This window comes from Pteronotus mesoamericanus, unplaced genomic scaffold, assembly GCF_021234165.1.
Source record: "Pteronotus mesoamericanus isolate MK-2021 breed Mesoamerican mustached bat unplaced genomic scaffold, CSHL_Meso_final scaffold_167, whole genome shotgun sequence".
Lineage (NCBI taxonomy): Eukaryota > Metazoa > Chordata > Mammalia > Chiroptera > Mormoopidae > Pteronotus > Pteronotus mesoamericanus.
The window spans coordinates 9,418,644-9,437,579 of NW_026555308.1; the positions used below are offsets into that span (position 1 = coordinate 9,418,644).

An 18,936-nucleotide genomic window follows, 5' to 3' on the forward strand; every position below is an offset into this window, starting at 1 on the left:
TCCATATCTATGGGTCATTTATTCTTGTTCTTTAGGCCCATCCCCTTCTTTCCTCCCTTGTCCACTCCCCCACCCCTTGTCCCTGTCAGTCTGTTCCTTGTTCCTATGCCTCTAGTTCTATTTTGCTCTTTTGTTTGTTTTGCTCATTAGGTCCCACTTACAGGTGAGATCATATGGTATTTGTCTTTCACCACCTTTATAAAATCAATCGTATATTTATATCATATATATCAATTATATATATCATATATTTATGTGATATGAATATATGAGATACAGAGATAGAGATATATACATATATCTCCATCCTCAGGTGAAGGAGGAAAAAAGACTCTTATCAACTGAAATCTAGGGAGTGGGATAGAAGTGAAAATTGCTTCCTTGTCCCTTAATTTTGCATTGTTACTAATAGCTTATATAAAAGTGATATTAAAAAAAAATCAAACCTTGTGACTTCACTACCCAGATTCAACAACTCTTTGCGGGGAAAGGATCACACCAAAAAGTGAAAGATATCTACATATAAAATCTTTATTACAGGCAATATTGGTCCATACACTACACAATACCAACAGTACAAGTTTAATCTTTCAAAATCATCATTAAAACAGCAAAAGACCAAGAAATAAAATTTGAGTCAGCTGATTATTTTTCAAAATATTCTCAATGCACATTATCCTCAGTTCCTTTATTATAGTGAAACATTCAAATACAAAAAAATACCCCATTTAACGTATACTAGTGTTAAATGGTTATCTGGCTTAAAATCTGAGTTAAGAAAATCCTTTTTAGCAACCTACATACAGATAAGTAGCAAACTTTATTATATTAAACAAATTCATTCTGCTTAAAATGTGTAAAGAATTTCATTCATCATGTGTTCTGATCCTAGTACAAGCGTTTAATCTCTCACCAGTCATGGTTTTATCTGAAGGACCATCTCAAGGAGTTGTCCTAGACATAAACTTATCCTCTTCCCCAACACACTTCATCCAAAAGTCTGTTCAACAGAGGGCAACCGGGTAGCAGTCACTTTGCCATTTGATGCCAATGGTGCCGTGAGAGCATGGCCAGATCTGTTAAACAGCCCGTTTTCCTACCTACTGTGGGTTGCTGCTCAGGAGGGAGGATAGACGCCAATACAAGCAGAAAATCTGCAGCTCTTCTGCTACGTTCCTTAGAACACTTTCAATTTTTCTGGTCAATGCTCTGATTAAGTAACATACATAAAAGCCAGCATATTAGTTTAAATCTTTAAACAAAAAACTATATTTTCCAAAGTCATTATCATTTGGGGCAATTAAGTGATCTTTTCTTGCTTTGTTCAGTTTCATCTTTAGAGCATCTCTTCTTTCTTCCCATTCATGAAGTTCAGCATTTCCATGTGCAAATTTACAGCTGCTTCCTTCTGTGCAGGTACCATTCATATACCTGTCAGGACAAGTCAGCTTTATAAGCGTCCACAAGTTGTTTACGAAAATCTTAAAATGTACACTTTACTAGTTTTATGATTAGCATAAAGAATTTAGTTCAAAATCTTAAACCTCGAAAAATGGATATTTTATAGCCCTGACATCCACAAGAGAGAAATTGGTACTTTAGGCTACTTAAATGTATTCAGTGAAAAATACTGTTTTACTGCTACAATTCAAACATTTTCTTAAAACAAATATATCTTTAGATAAATTGATTAAAATAATCTTTTCCTGATTTTGTAATCTGGTAAAAAAAAAAAACTGAACTCATTAAAAAAAAAAAAGGAAAAATACTGTTGAATGGGGGCGGGGGCGGGGGGACATGACTACAATCCTTCCTTATGCAGTGTCAAGAAATCAGAAGTGACATTAAGTAAAAGCTCCCTTCAATAGTTTTAAGAATCACATGGATCTAAATTTGGAAACTAAACACCAACAGTGTTTTAACAAAATGAGGAGCAACTCAAAATTATCTCATTTGCTATTGAACAATTTTCTGAGTAAACACAGCAGTGATACATTCTTCTTTGACCTGAGTAAGCTTCAGATTTACACTTGAAATATTGAAAGGCAGTTTCAAAACTGATGAACATTTATGACAAGAAAGGTTGTGGTGAAGGGTTAGATAATCACGGCTTGGAACGCAAACACTGTCTGGGCAAACTCGAATAAACATACTTCTCTATTCAGTTATCTTAAGACATTTCAAACTGGTATCAGCAAACTACTAAATCTTTTCAAGTAGCCAGAGAAGAAGAAATGCTCAGAGAGCAACTAGAGTTGAAATCTAAGACTCCAATATTAGAAGGCTTATCACCCAGATATTCTCTGTCTAATGACCATCAAGGTCATGTGAGACCTGCAGTTTTCATATGGGAAATTTAACAAACCTACGTACCTATCACAAATACTAAAATATCCTGTTGGAAACCGGTGCTGCCAGCAGTACTGGTCGTCTTCAGTGTGGAAAACCTTCTCTTTGTGCTTCTCTGAGGAGATGTGGTCTTGCCACTGCTTCTCACTGTTACAGTTCTTCCCACACATCCAACAGTGGAAGTCCACCTAAAAGCACAAAACATGTGTTCCATCAGCAGGTGTTGCCTGTGTGTCCTTCAAACACGGTCAGGGCACCAGGAAGACTAGAAACCACCCAGCCTAAGGCCCCGACTCTGTTCTTGAGGAGCCCATGTAATGGGAGAGCCAGGCAAAACCATAAAACTCAAATTAAGAAACAGGACCAAGGAAAGGGTGCCAACACTGGGAAGCGTGCCATAGCATAGGAAGCAGAGAGTGGGGGCGATGCATCCAGCCAGGTCTGGGAAGCCTATGGCAAGGAAGTTATAGGAGTTAGCGTGCAAACGAGGATGTCTGTGAGGAGGACAAGGGCCAGGTTCAAACAAGGACTCCAAGGAGTAAAACCATGAGGAAAAGCAGAAAAAATGTGAAAGTCCAGGGCTTGCAAATTGCAGAAGGCAGCAACTCGGTTCAGTGCACATGAATGGATCCCCTACTAGGGACATGGGTTTGTGCCATACCAGGAAGACGCTGCCCCTGGGACACAGACATACAGAGAAGGCTCTCTGCTATCATGGAAGGTAAGAGCTACCAAAGATGCAAGCTTTAAGTGTCTGAGCATTTCCCAAATGCCCTGTGTAAGGATCATTGCAACACTGCATAAGAATAGTGTCTGGAGACTTCCCATGAGATTCTGACCCAATACATCTGGGATACAGCTGAGAATCTATCTTACTAAACACCCCAGGTAGATCTCATGACCCACCAAGTGTGGGTGGCCCTTCTCTGAGAACCCAAGGAGGACTTAAGAAGAGGTGGCAAGGGAATCAAAGCAAAGCCTTGGCAGAGAGGGCAGATGCACAGGGTGTAACACAAGCAGAGGCACCGGGCAAGGCCAGGACATGGACATGGCCTGGATCACACTGAATCCATATGGAGAAGGGCCAAAAAAAACCAAAACAAGAAACAAGTAGCAAAATAACACATAGATCTACGTCAATTTAAAAAACATGCCAGGCAGAACTACAGATTAGGAGTAAATATGTCAAAGATATGTACACATGGCCTGGAAAAATACACACCTAATCTGGGCCCTCTGGGAAGGGGGACAAATGGGTTTCCAACTTTATCTGTAACATTTATTTATTTTACAGAAGCAAATACAACAAACTGTTAACATCACTTCACTTGGGATAGTGGGCTCAAAATATTCATTATATTACCTTCCTTAGTTTTCTGAAAATTTTCGAAGAAAACACAGTAGTAAAAGACCACAGGTGACTTAATGTCTCTATAGAACCCTGGAGACAGAGGCCAGACTGCAGGCGAGTAAGGAGGGAATGAGAGGCCCGGCAGGCAAGAGGGCTACATTTCCTGAGCACCTTCCTGTGGCCTAGCACTGGGATGAGTGTACAGACTCATATTTCACTTCTCCATCATAACAACCCCGCTAGTAGATGGTTAATCTACCCAGACTAGTAAGAAAGGAACCAGGACTTAGATGTGAAATTCTCTGGCTCCAAAGTCAGAAAGAGGATCAAGAAAAGGATTTTAGAATGAATAGACTTAAGCTAAGACAGCAGCAGACCACTGGAGAAAGAAGATGAAGATTCCAGAAAAGGACGGGGAGTATGTGGCAGAGCCAGGTTTTGGAGAAAGTAGGGGTGAAAAAAGGTTCCTTCTACCACTCGGAAGCAAAGGAAAGATGACACGGCAACGGTACTTACAGTAACTTCAGCGTAATCTGTTGGCATGTGAATTTGTTTTCCATTATCCTTGTTGGACTGACTGGCTACATCATCACTTTTTTCATTTTTTTGACTTTTTAGCCAGAGTTCATAAAACTGCTCCATATCTTGTACTAAAGCAAAATGAATCACTTTCAGCAGTGGAGATTTAAATACACCATTTAAATAAACACAAGGTCATGCATACTTTTTGTATCAGTCGGCATACATTTTCAAAAGGAAAGCAAGAGGCTGAATGAAGACTGATTATATTAGACAGGGAGAGACAGTCCATGTCCAAGCAGCAGGTGAACTACCATAGGCAAGAATCTAATTCAGGACTGTTAGACCACAAACATTAGTTTTCAAGATTAATTAACTCCTCCCTGCATTTACAAGACACTTTTGGGATGGGGTGGGAGGAGGGGGGTAAAATTAAGAAACCATTATAAAGCTACCAGTGGAAAAAAAGGCTCTGCACAGCTTTATGGTGCCCACATTGAACACTTGTTATCGCTGCCATAACCACACAAGCTACTTACACAGTTGGGGGGAGCCTGGAGCTGATACGCTCCTCACTGCTTACTGAGAAAGAGGAGAACATACTACTGTCGGGACTGAGATTCTGACCCTGATGGGGGTCCACAGTCAAGCCACAGTCCCAAAGCACTGACATGCTAGGCTGCAATTTACAGTAACACAACCGTGGCCCGGTCCTGGGCAGTGGCTACAAGGTGCTTCCTATGTAAGAGCAGGTGCACTCTGCATTACCAGGTTTCTCACCCTCAGCCCTGCTGGCATTCTGGGCTGGGTAACTCTGCTGTTGGGCGCTGTCCTGTGTGCACTGTAGAATGTTTAACAAAATCCCTGGATTCCCCCTACTAGATGCCAGTAACACATTCCCAAAAGTCCTGACAATAAAAATGTCTCCAGATATTGTCAATGTCACCAGGGGAAAGGAGTATGTGTGGCCAAATTTATCCCATTACTGTTATGTCCCTACTCCAAGCATGACAGTGAAGAAGGGTCCCATCCACTCAAGTCACTGAATTTTGACATGGTTGAAACATAGCATGTGACATGCTTAAATCTGATTGGTTCTTGTAATCCAGAAATTGCAGATCTTAAACTGTGCATAACTTTCCCTCTGTTAAGATTAAAGAACAATGATCCTTGTAATAAAAAATTTTCAGCTCAAGTGAAAAGTTGTCTGAGGCTCCTTTCAAAGACTCCCACAGTAACCTAACTAGAAGTTTGACCAACACAGACTTTCTCTCTTTGGGCCTTTGAATCTGGGCCAGTAAGGGCTCCGTGAAGAAACCTTCGATTCTAATCTGATGAAATCATGATGACTATTCACAAGAGGAGCAGACGATCTGATTTGAGCAGCCATGGAAGGACCAAACTTTCCCAGACCATTCATTACTCAGGAAGACATCTACAACATGAATAGATGTAAACCTATAGATCTGTACCCATATTTGACCTAAGCACAGATCAGATGTCAGACTCTGCTCCACTAATAAAATGGGACAATTGCTTCAGATGCAAACTGCTGTCTGTGTTTATGGCAAGTTGGTATATTTTCAGAGAGGAAAAAAACTTTCAAGCAAGCTAAATTTCATGGATGTCAAGGCCACAGTTAAAACATCAACTTACTCCCATTCTCCTTCATGTATGTCCACACTTCTCGTTCCTCAGGACTATGAGCAAAAGAGCAGTTTCCAACATACTGACATTTTTTCCCAGAAGCAATATGATTGCACAGCTGTATTAAAAAATATGAATATAGGACAGAGTACACTTAGTAAAGCTGCCTAATTTTTACATTTAAGCAAAATAAGCATTATTATCTATGCTAATGCTGAGTAATGTAATTTAAAAATAAGATTTGATTCTATTCAAACTGACTGTAAGCCCAAAATACATGAGATGAGATTAATATTAAGATTTCTATTTCAAAAATTTTCAAAAGAAAATTTTCAAAAGAAAGTATGGAACTGGAGTATGAATGTCTACAAACTCACTTATTCAGAGTATCTGCTTTTAACATAGCAGACTATTTTTATCCCAAATGGAGATCTCTGGCCCCTCAGTCTGACAGTTCCTACTCTCCCCTACCTACCACCCAGGATGCCTCCTTTTCAACACCTGGGAAGCAGTCAAGAAACTGCAGACTACTCCAAAGGTATTAAGCAGTGTCAAAAAAAATCTTGGACATTTAGCTTCCTAATAACCAACAATGGAAGCAAACCTTGGCCATCGCTCACTAGATATGCATTTTTCTGAAGACAATTATTATGCTAACCAAGCTGTCCAGTTGTACATGGCATTCAAATAATACTTGTTATTTACATTTTTATTGCATGAAGTAAATACAATGTTACTGGTAGGAAAGTAAAGTGATAGCAATCAGCACAATGCAAACTTCCCTAATTAGGAATCTTGGAGACTATGAAGAACTAAGAAAATCTCCATCACCGAGAGCTCATTCTTAAATATCATGAATACACTTGTCTTTATAAGAGTATAAATCCTAGTACAATTGTTAGCTTATCTTAGTTTATTTGTATTTCAACAGGAGCTGGCTTTATATATTAGCTTACATAATATTAGATACTTAGCATCTGTTTGGGCTAAAAATCTAACACAGTGCCCTGAACACTGTTTTCTTCCTTGGACCAAGGCCAGTAACTCCGCCCCTTAGAATCTTCTATATTAAATCAGTCGTGAATAAAACATTCACGACTGATTTTATTATATTCTTCACCCAGTCAAATCCCACTAGGTACTAGGGAAACATTTACCATAGTCTTTAAAGCTCAATGATAGGAGCAGGGAGAAGAGAAGACAAAGGAGAAGGCCGGCCACTGTGCTGGGCTTTTACATAACACCATCTTGTGTACTCTTCCCTATAATGTAATTATTTCCATTTACAGATGAGCAAACTGAGGCTGAGTAACTTGACCAGGACCCTTCTGGCAGACTCTGAAGCCTATGCTCCTTCCACCTCACCACACTGTCTACACACATACACACACACACAGTATTATTTCTTCTTTTACAAAAAGGATCCCTGAGCAATCTCTAGCATGGTAGAAAAAGAAGAAGAAATAAGCTACTACAACATTATACAGCAGTGCACCACGTCTGAGATTTCAGAATGACCAGCAGTCCTAAGAAGCTGCCACATGAACTAGAATTGTTCTCAGTCATTTTTGTTTAAACAAAATATTAAGGAATATACCCATAACCTCCTCCATCTTTTAAAGCCCAAGATATCAATGGTTCCAATCACTCTTCTTCCCCTCCTGCATATCCCACTGATGAAATCACCCAAATCTAGGAGTCTGAAACCACTGTGGATGAAGCACAAACACACCACCTCCTTCCAAGACTGACCTTGTAACCTGTGTAAGTTTTACAAAATGCAAAGTACTCTGGGTCATGGGAAATTAAGCTGTTTCTCCCTCAACTCTGACAACTCAGAGAGGGGGACTTCCTTTACCCAGGAGACTCTGCAATCCATCTGACCTGCTTCTCTGGGCAAAAAGTTCTCTCCATATTTCTCCCATTGGGGCAGAAAGTTCACAACCTGTCATTAGGCCAGTGTCCCTGTTCATTAACAGATGCAGTGAAAGCCCTCCAGGCTCTCTCTAGACCCACTCCCTCGTGTGGAGGACAGGCCAGAGCCAGCTCACAGGGTATGCTTGAACAATCATCTTCAAGACCATGGAAGGCACCAGAGTGTACTGAGGTAAAACATGCCACCTCCTGAATGAAAGTACTATCCTAACTTTAAGTTGGTCTCGCATTTTAATTCTAAGCGTTTTGAAGAACAATTCCTCTGATGTTGAGCATTTTTCCTTCGGGTTATTTTTAGAAGATCCTACCAAGTAGGGTATCTTTCAGTATCCATTGCTTCAGTGAAAGAAACAGGCATGGTAAAAAAAACAACTCACCCACAGCATTCATAATAATACAGAAGGCCTTGGGTTTGATAGCAAAGCTAGGAATCAAATTTAAATGAAATTCTCTTCCATTCCCTCCCAAAAGTAATTCATCTGAAAAAATAAGGTCAAGCATGCCCATAAGTGTTTCCCAAGCCTCTCTTTCTTGATTCTCTATTTACTTTTTCCAAGTAACTACTAAAATTCCAATCCATCTGAAAGCTGTCCCAGAATTACACACATACTAAAGGGAAGGAAAAAAGAGAGGCTCATTTAAATTTCCTTATTACGATGAATGAGCATTATTTAAAGGGTGCCAGTTTCAATCTGAATTACTACTTTCTAATAATTTGAAATGCCTAATAAAAAAAAAGTGGCTTAAAAATTACGTATGTACATCAAACTGTAAAGGCATTTGTTTCTTTGTGGGGAGAGGACGGATGTTCATCCACTTCTTACGTTCAACAGACATCACTCTCATCGCACGACGATCTTTGGTCCACCTAAGAAAAATGGAGTTCAGAAAAAACAAAGACACACTGGCAAAAGGCATAATATAAAGGGACAGGTACGAAGTTTGTACCTAAAGGACCAGAGATTTTTTCCTCAACCCTTCTAAAAGAAACGCCTTATGATGCTGTCATTTCATTTCCTGTTGATATTCGTAAACAAACATTCCCTACCACTCCTAAACAAAGAATTGATAAAATACAAGAAAAACACTTGAATTTTGTTGAATTCTTAGCTACTAAAGCCTAAAAATCTCTTCCCTTGTGCTTTGTAATTACTCCTAAATTACCTACTTTTCCCCTTCTCTCTTCAAAGTCTTAATCTTTTCTTACATATATGATTTTATACCTATGAAACAGATCATTATGAAATAGGTATTGTTTCCACACACATGCTACTTACGAATGCCTTGCTTTTGCACTACAGTATTTTCTGTTTTTGTCTGGTTCAATGACTTGACCATTTCTCAGACACTGAGCACACACAAATTTTATCTTCATATTAAGAGATCCAGGCATTATTTGATTGCCAGGTACCTTAAACAATTAAAAGATCAGTTTTAATTTTATCAGAAAACCAGTTTTCTGAAAACAATATAATGAATCACCATGTAATTTATTTTTCACAATAGCACACAATTTCTCTTTTTGTCTGGTTTGATGATTTGACCATTAATATATACAACCTGATAACTAAATTTCCAATTCTCTACCCAAATGCAAGAAAATATGACTAAAAGGCAGATTAGAGACACCAAACTTCAATTTATGAAAGTCAGCCCTGGAATTGCTGACTGAAGTTTTTTGGGTGGCAGGGGAGATAGTGAATAAAGCAGTTTTGCCAGATGGGAAGTAAAACTACAGCCACAGTCTAACTCCCTTACATAGTATAGAATATAACTTTTGTACCCCTAAAATTTCTTAGTTTCAGTATGATTACATACTTATGTATTATATACTTATACCAATTAATATTAATTATGAAGTCTTAAAATGATTCCTTTGCACAACAGTAGAATCCCCAAAGCCCAAGTACCCAACTGTCCTGTCAATTAGGTTGAATAAGAAAATTGTGTCCTATATTTCTGGCAGGTATGATGGGATGCCTAATTTTTATGATGACTAAAATTCAGAATTTTTTTTCACAGTAAGAATTCCTCAACTCAACAGACATTAAGAAAGTAGAGGACTGCAAGTATGAACTGCCTTTGCCAACAATTAATATCCATTTGGCCATTCCAGAAAGATCTCAAATGCAGAAAGTACACAAGGGAAAATACCTGAGCTCCAGGTACGTTTGCTTCCAAATTTTGCCAGTATCGTTTAGATTCTTGAGCAATAGCATCGTGTGAGATACCTGGGAAATGTACAAGCCTTCTGTTATGTTCTGTCTGTAGTAACAGTCCACCTATCAGGTCACAGTCAGACTCCGTTCCCTCATTATTCCCACACAGTGTATTCTCCCAATAAAGAGGAATGAACATCATGCGCCTCTTTCAAAATGGAATTATTTTGAAGTAGAGCTCTTGGTGCTTTCTAAGGAATGTTTCTCACAAAACCTAACTACATGAATGGACTTATACCAGCAATTAATTAGATGGGTCCATACTGAAAACAGGCCACTGTAAAAATGAAAAGTGACTGCACACTTTAAAGCTCAAGGTAAAAATCAATAGGGCTGCCACATCAGGGTGATGGAGAAGGGGCCCAGAGGCTGCTCCTGGAAACCCAGACTGCTCTGGAGACATGTCTCAATCACACACACACATATCTACCTGTTTCATTTTGCAGTATCCAGACTTTCAATTCTACAAGACTGTGAGCATAAAAACACTCATCTTCCCTTAAACAGCCATATCGAACCTCATGTCGACATAAATCAAGGTGACATTGATCATTAAAAGGGCGTATTTTGGAGTATTTTACTGTTGTCTCTCGCAAAATGTGAACAAGGCACCTAAAATGAAAGTGGAGTGACATTTTAATATTGTTGTGCTATAAATTTAAAAAAATATATATATAATGTCAAGTTTAGACTAAAAATACCTTTTAAGTCTTTATCAGAAAAATAAACCACTGTATACAATTACTGGATAATTGGGGGGGAGAATAGTTATACATTAAATCATAAAATACCTAAATCCATGTCATGGGCAGCTAAAAATCAATGTTTTTTGGTATTAAATAATTTAATAATTCATTTAAAAACTCCCAGCAAAATCTACTAACAGACATTTTTAAATAGTCATTATCTTTCAACAAAAGGAGATGGGGAATGCCTGGGCAGATAACAGTTTGGTTTTATTTGAAACTAAGAAAATAATCTATTTTGTCACTATGAAAATTAGAAACTGCCAACATACTTATTGTCTTGAAACTCATGCTTTGTAACCGGGTGAGAACAAGAAGTAGAATTATCTTTATTTCTTTTACTGATCATTCTAGGCTTATGATCAAAACATTTCTGGAACAGACAGAGAAGAAAAATTATCACAAAAACATAATGTAAAATATAACTTTCATACCCTGAATACTTCTTAGTTTCAATATTATTACATACTTATACATTATATGTTGATACCAACTAATATTCATTATCATCTCTTGGATTATGGTAGGAGCTGCCATTGCCAAGTGAATGATTTATCATATAGCAGGACTTGTACTAAGTACTTTATACTTTTGCGCTTGTAAGTCAGAAACTGTCACCAATATTACAGAAGAATATAAGGTGTGGAGACAGCACCTCACAAAGGAATATAAATTCTCCAAGATGCTCTTGCAGAAGTTTGAATACGGTAAGGTTGATCTTTCCATTGCCACCAAAGAAAGCCTCTCTACTGAATGCCCCTTTCCGTTCCAGTGTCCAGACATCTATCTCTTCTTGGCAATAAGCAAATGTGCAGTGGCCTGAATATCTACATTCTTCTTCAGCAGCAACATCTACAAAGACAGAGAATTAAAATTCATTTACAACGTGGACCATTGGTTTATCAAAGCCAATGAATATTGAGCACATTTAGGGCATCATTTGAATTTTCATAACAATACACGGAGAGCTTCAAACACTGATACCTGTGTTATTATCCAGAGATAGTATTAACTCTTATAAAAAAAAAAAAAAGCACAAGTATAAATTTTTTTTTCCAGAAAGGAAAAAAGAAGCCTTGATCTACGTTTTAATAATCATTCAGAAACAAAGTTTGTTCAGATAAACTGGCTTAACAAAATAAAAATACTAAGTTCTTGACAAAGCATCTTAAAAAACAGTATTTTCAAAGCCATAGTTCAGTGTTCTGAGTCTGTATAGACATAGCCATAGAACTTAAAGTTTGAGACAGTCTCTGTTTAAAACCTAGTTAAAGTCCTGTTTCCATAAATGGCTACAAAATATACACCACATAAAAAGTTTAAAACCAAGATAAAAATAATTAAAAAATAATAATGTCTCAACCCAAGGAACTTGCCATTAACTCTAAACATTTTTAGTAACACTAATCCTGGAACCATTATAATAAATGCAGCACATCATTTATCACTTCTGTAATGTACACTAATTAAATAATCATAGTACATACCTTTACATATATAATAAGGTCCTTCATAATTTGTTTTTGTTGGTCTTGGGCGTATTTTTTTCCATGATTTATCTTCAACATTCTTTATCCTACCAATTAAAATATCTTTCTTACATTTATGATCTGTATTGGCAAGGTAAGTGAAATCCATTAATTTAGGGCCTGAAAAAGATGTAAAAAGGATTGTTCATATGCACAAAAAATCATTTCATTTTACAGGTACACTTACAAGCAGATGTGAGCAGATTCACTGATTACTAAATTCCTACAAAAATCCCATTTTCATAACCCTAAAATGTAAACAAGTTACTAAAGTAATTTTTGTGTTTTATGCTGTTTGTCAGATAACACAAAGTTCTATTCAACACCAGTCCTCCCAATATATATACCCTTATTTAACTTTTAGGATAGGAATTCTGATGGCTTATAATGAACACTATTAAATATACAAATAAGAAAGAAAATGAATTGGGGAATAAATTGTATTTCACCTGAGAATTCAGGATAAATTGTGTTTAAATCACTTAATTTAGGAGTAAAGAAAAGAAAAAAACCAACAGAGACTACCTTAATTTCCATAAACATTGTATCATATACTGGTCTTACACTTTTTTCTAGCTCTTGCTCTATTTGAAAATCACCAACTTCTTAAACATATATTTAGAACATAAACATCTTCATAAATATCTCAATAACCTTTCAAAATCAGGTAAACTTTTTATTCCATATGATTCTTTAAATAAAATTATATCAAATAAGAGCCGAGACTTTATTAGATTCCAAAGCCCCCAAATCAGTAACTGTGGCTTGTTTAGAAAGAATTTAAATAGGGATTGAAAAAGTCACAATAGCTGGTGTTTGTCACATATATTTACAAATTCCTAAGAATTCTCAGGTTATTAGTTCAATACTATCCACTGCTTTATGTTGGTCCTTACCTGATTTTACAAAACAAATCTGGCAAGCCTGTCTTAATTCATGGGTTCCTTCAAGGGGATGCCTTGGGGTCACTGATGAAGGTGGTTTTGTAACTGCACTTCCAAAAAAGTTTCCAAAGTCATTTCTAGGGTGACTTGAAATTCCCAGGAAACTCTCAGAAGTGAACAAACTTCCTGGTCCATTCATCTGCAAGAAGAATAAAAGAACAAAAAACAGCCAACAAATACTGATTGCATTATAACTAAAGCAGGAAAAACACTCATCTGAAAAACAAGACATTCTTCACAGACTGAAGTTGTTACTATTCTGTCCCTAACCAGCTTTTATTTAAACACACTGTTTCTTTGCATGTTTTCCTCCCTTTGGGTCTCTACGCCCCTCCCCCACTTCTGACTTTCCATGAGTTCTTAAATGTAATAGGTAATTGTTGTTTCAAAGCAAACACATTTTACATGCCCTGATCTTACATAGTTGACCCTTGAACAACATGGGGATTACAGGGCTGACCCCCATGCAGTCAAAAGTCCACATATAACTTTTGACTTCTCAAAGATTTCAAATGTCTAGCAGTATCTTCAGGGGACTGGTTCCAGGACCCCTGTGAATACCAAAATCTGAGAATGTTCAAGTCCCTATCTAAAATGGCGTAGATCAATGCATACAGTCAGCCCTCCACATCTGTGGACTCCCAACCTCAGTTCAGAAACAGTACAGGTATTTTACTGAAAAAAATATGCATATAAATGGACCTTCACAGTTCAAACCCATGTGGTTCAAGGGTCAGCTGTATTTCCTTGTGTTGTTTACTCTGTGCTAAAGCCTCTTACACTGTCTGCAATAGTGATTATTCTGCTATGACAGATCCAGTCTTAAACACAGAGCATTTATTGCTGGATGTTCCAGAAGAGTCTTATTCTAACACTATTTCCCACAACACACACAAAATGTCAGGGAGACTGTCATAGTCACTCCAATAACTCAGTTACTTAAGTAAAAGACCTATTTTCAATTTAACTGATGTATTTACAAAAGAGGAAGTGGCACTTACAAGTAAAAGGGAAGAATTACTGTTGTTAAGCGATGTTCCCTCTCTAGAAGTTGAGGTGGACAGATCTAAAATAATAAAAAAACTTCAACAGACCTTTTCATTCTAATCATGTAATTAAGAACATCAGGGCTTAGTAGCTGACTATGGCTCCCCACGTTCCTTTCCATCCCAATTCCTAGGGGCTTTCTTGCTCATGATTGACACTCAAAGAGGGATATTGAGGTTTTCCTTTCCTCTAGAAACCAAGGACACCAAAAAACCCTTAGACCAAAAATAAAAAAAAAGAAAAAAAGAAAAAAAAAAAGAAATGAAAAGCTATTTGCAGAGATAGAGGCTAAGGCAGGGCCTACCAAATGAGACAGTTAAAAAAAAAAAGGCTAAGACAATAATTCATATTCAATGGGAAAAGAGCCTCTCCTTTTGAAAATATGAAGCAAGAGCTCACCATAACATTAAGAAAATTAGTAAGATTCAATTACTTCCTCTTTCTTAATCTACCATTCGGTTATTTTCTCCCTTCCATTCTGTCTCCCACAAATACTAGTTTCTTCCGTTGTCAATGTTTAAATGAACTAGTTTTATTTTTGTCCCTTTGACCACGCAAAAATGCCTCAGAAACATGAAGGTTTTTTATCATTATTGTTGAAAGTATATATTAACCCTGGGATTACAAAAACAGGAGTCATATTAAAAAATCAGCAATCCCTGTAAAACTAAGGCATAGCTTAGTTTTGAGTTGAATGGATGTAGCCTAAAATAAATAGATCTAATGATTATCATCCTGAACACTGATCTTAAGTTAGTTTTAAATAAGTATATGCTTATTTCAGAATTTAAAAGGATAACCTGTCTTAAAGACCATTTAAGGTGGGATACACCTTTCTTGGAGAAAATGTTAAAAGGCATTTTACTCCCCCCCAAACAAAAACACCCAGCTTAACAAACCATCCTATTAAAAAAAAAAAAGTGCCATGTACATTCCTATTTGCCTTTGCTTCTTAATCTCCAAAATGGCACATTTAGGTCAAGGTGAATTTAAAATTAAAGGTTTTGTTTTTATATTTTCAGCTACAATAAAAATAATCCAAGTACCAACTCTCTAGGGTTAGTTAAATAATTGCCGACCATAAATTGTCATTTCTAGAAAATGAACTACAATTGTTTATACAAACGGCTCAATTCTTACCTCGTTTGGATTCGCTCATTGAAAATGAATTTAAAGAAGAACAGAAATCTTCTTCTAAGGATGAGGTCAGAGGTGGATACAACTCTGAGAAGGAGGGCGGGGGGGCACACCCCGCACCAACGGGCAGGGCGCCCAACAAAGACGCCGCAAAGGGCATGGCGGGGGGGACACTGGCTGTTGGGAGGGGTCCTCTGACCAAAGCCGACGGCTAGAAAAAAAATTAAAGGTCTGATGACAATTCATGAAACTCAGGTCCAACTTGGCTGAGCTGCTTTTAATATTAACATACGAAAACAAATCATTACACTGGGTAAATATGTTCTATAACAAAGTTGAAAGCAAAATGAAGACTCAGTAGAGGAACCTAAGCTATAGGGTTTATTTATTTTCAAGCCTAGATTTTAAATAGAACTGAGGAGTGAGAAGTCCTTTATCCATAAAACTTATTTTCTTATATATCAAATGCCTTCTTGTCCATTCTGTAAATGTGATTCCAAGAGGAGTTGAAGAAAAATTGGCTAATTACTAGATAGTATGTGTCTTTTTTATTTCAAAAATGACCAAATTAACCAGTTACCACCCAAGAAAGGCAAAAACTAATTTTGAATATAAGAAACCCAAAGTTCAGCCCTGGCTGGTGTGGCTCAGTGGACTGGGTGCCAGCCTGTGAACCAAAAGGTCACTGTTCAGTTCCCAGTCAGGGCACACACCTGGGTTGTGGGCCAGGTCCCCCGATGGGGGCATGCGAGAGGCAACCGATCGATGAATCTCCTGCACATCAATGTTTCTCTCATTTTCTTCCCCTGTTTCTAAAGATAAATAAGCCCTGGATGGAGTGGTTCAGTGGATTGAGTGCCGGCCTATGAACCAAACAGTTGCTGGTTTGATTCCGAGTCAGGGCGCATGCCTGAGTTGCGGGCCAGGTCCTCAGTAGGGGGCATGTGAGAGGCAACCACACATTGATGTTTCTCTCCCTCTCTTTCTCCCTCCCTTCCCCTCTCTCTAAAATTAAATAAAGTCTTTAAAAGAAAAAAGAAAAAAAGAAAGAAACCCAAAGTTCAGCCTATAGGCAATACTGAAAATATCTAACAGGTTATATTGGTTTTTTTAAATTTTTTTAATTAAGCCTGCTTTCAAAAGAAGTAACACTGAACTTTACCATAACAGTTTCATTAGTTTCAGGTGCTGAATCAAGGAGGTCATCTATTTCATCTCCAAGGACCATATCTCCATCATCTAAAAAAGCTTCCGGCATAGAGAAGGAGATCTTTCCTCCATTTGCCAACACTGTCGATGGCAGAGAGCTCTCTTCCACTTGCAGTGGCAAAAGAGAAGTTAAGGGCATAACTGGAACTGAGGCCAGCTCACTTCCAACTTGGTGAGAAAAACTGGATGCAGGTATAGAAACACTAGGAACTGCTTCTTGCCTTGGAGTTAATAAATCTGTAACACAGATAGAAATGTAGTCCTTTTCAGTGTACGTACATAATACTAATGCTAATAAACAAAAAGAAAATAAAGAGCTAAGTGAGGAAATGAAAGCTGTTATAAAAAGCTATTATAAAAACATGAAAATACAACAAATAAAAACAATTCAAATAAAAGAGTAAAAGTAATTCTAAAAATAATTTGTTTTACCCAGGAATAGATATGTTCATTTCAGAAAACATTTTCTTCTTTCTCAAAATGCCTAGGCCCCTTTAGGCCGGTGCTATAGATGACAGTAAGGCCACAGCGGGCACGCAATGACTTACTGATTATTAGTATTATCAATCGCATGCCGGCACATCCATAAGCTCAAACATGGTTTTCAAAATTGTTTTTTTTTTCATACTAATAACCACATAGTAACCTCATTTGACAACTATAACATATATATAATGTCTAAAACTGGTACTTTTCAGATTAAGATAACATGGAATAACATACCTGGCTCGATATCTTCCACAGAACAGTTCAAAGCCTAGAAATTAAACCAAATAATGAATCAGTATTTTCAGGATTCTAAACTATAAAGCAATCTGTAAAACTCACTGTAAGAAACCAATGCAGATCTTCAAAGAAATGTGACTGCCAATTAAGATCCAATAAATAAATGGAATGTGTAAATGTTTGTAATATGTGGTGTTAAACAGTGTTCACCTGTCAGTACCACCACTTGTTTCTTATGGACCAGTAATTCTCAAAGGATCAGGGGTATACCAGTTGCAGAGATACTAGCCTGCCCACCACTCCCTCCCCAACTCACAGCGCCATTAGCACCCCAACAGCTCCAAAAAGACTTACTTTTGAAAAAACGACTTGCTAATTGTGTTTCTCCCAGGGACTCCCAAAATCAGCATACAGCCTTAAACTACTTTTTCTAACAAAACCTAACATCTCTGAAAACCCTGTAAAATACTCCATCGGACTTCAGGAAGTGCTGGTTAAAAGTAAAAGATATTATTCAAGCTGTCTGCTTTCCTTTTACAAGACAGGAAACTCTGGTCAATTATGTGTTTGAGAAATTAAAAAGTCTCAAAAATAGACACAAACTATAAATATTGAAAGCAAAACTGCTAACGTCTATCTTTTCTTCTTTTTTAAATTATGATTCTTACAGAAGTAATAACTTTACCTTGGTAGTCCCATCCCCAGGAGCTGACTTTAATGACAGCTGAAAGAAGACAAAGAGGCAAACTTAAAATCAGAACTGCCTCCAAATTACAAAATAAAATGAAAACACCTGATGGAGAGAACACGCGCTTACTTCGGCTCTAACGTAGGCTTTTCTTATTTTAAATCCCAATTTCTGAGCTAGTTCTTGAGTTAGTTTTATTACATGTTCATCCTGAAAAAAGTGAGAATATATAATTAATGGAGAGTTATACTTACTGTGAATAGGCAAAATTTTGCCTATATAACTTAAAAAACTTATATGACTGTAAGTTATAACTTATATTCTGTCAAGACACTTGCTTCATGAGCCGTTAGTCCCAAGTGAAGCAAGTTAACTGGCTGGCTGTAAAATATAACTCTTTAAATGCCATATATCCACAAGGAAGTAATAAAACAGTCATGATGTAAACGAATGAAAATTCAAATCCCATACCTGAGGCACTGCTAAGGAGCATTTTGCTACTGCGTCATAAGCCTCTTTGTATCTTCCCAAATCGCTTAGGGCCTTAGATTTCCGATACAGAGCTTTGAAGTTACTGGCATTTAAAGTGAGGACTCTATCACAGTCTTCTACAATTTTATCAAGAAAACCCTGGTGTGTAAGACCAAATAAAGTTAGAAATCAAACAATTCATTTCTTGCACTGTTGTCTTCCTGTAAATGCAAACACATAAGACCCCAGGCTATTACCATCCTTTTAAACGCAAGGTTGGCAGTATTATTTTTCTTAAAATTACTTTCATTATGAAATTTCAAATACACAACAGGAGAAAGAATATCATGAATACCCATGTACCCACCACCCAGATCAGACAAATGTTAACATCTGGCCATTAAGGCCTTAGATCTTCA

The 18,936-nt window shown here is 37.3% G+C and overlaps 1 protein-coding gene across 4 annotated transcripts in view; it reads right to left on the reverse strand.

Moving 5' to 3' along the window:
- Positions 1–546: 546 nt before the first annotated feature.
- The window catches only part of ZC3H7A (zinc finger CCCH-type containing 7A), a 32,973-nt gene continuing 14,583 nt past the window's right edge, over positions 547–18,936 (reverse strand). For 2 of the 4 annotated variants that reach the window (XM_054589583.1, XM_054589587.1), the window contains 19 exons: positions 18,518–18,676; positions 18,176–18,256; positions 18,044–18,082; positions 17,356–17,389; positions 16,586–16,869; positions 15,427–15,634; positions 14,241–14,305; positions 13,192–13,378; positions 12,254–12,415; positions 11,422–11,618; positions 11,039–11,139; positions 10,451–10,632; positions 9,956–10,032; positions 9,079–9,212; positions 8,564–8,669; positions 5,876–5,984; positions 4,217–4,350; positions 2,374–2,537; positions 547–1,431 (listed from right to left, as the gene is read on the reverse strand). In XM_054589583.1, the coding sequence (XP_054445558.1) occupies positions 1,242–1,431; positions 2,374–2,537; positions 4,217–4,350; positions 5,876–5,984; positions 8,564–8,669; positions 9,079–9,212; positions 9,956–10,032; positions 10,451–10,632; positions 11,039–11,139; positions 11,422–11,618; positions 12,254–12,415; positions 13,192–13,378; positions 14,241–14,305; positions 15,427–15,634; positions 16,586–16,869; positions 17,356–17,389; positions 18,044–18,082; positions 18,176–18,256; positions 18,518–18,676 (2,613 nt within the window). In that variant the 3' untranslated portion in view covers positions 547–1,241. The remainder of the gene's footprint in view (positions 1,432–2,373; positions 2,538–4,216; positions 4,351–5,875; positions 5,985–8,563; positions 8,670–9,078; positions 9,213–9,955; positions 10,033–10,450; positions 10,633–11,038; positions 11,140–11,421; positions 11,619–12,253; positions 12,416–13,191; positions 13,379–14,240; positions 14,306–15,426; positions 15,635–16,585; positions 16,870–17,355; positions 17,390–18,043; positions 18,083–18,175; positions 18,257–18,517; positions 18,677–18,936) is intronic. The other 2 variants (XM_054589585.1, XM_054589586.1) reach the window with 2 other exon arrangements.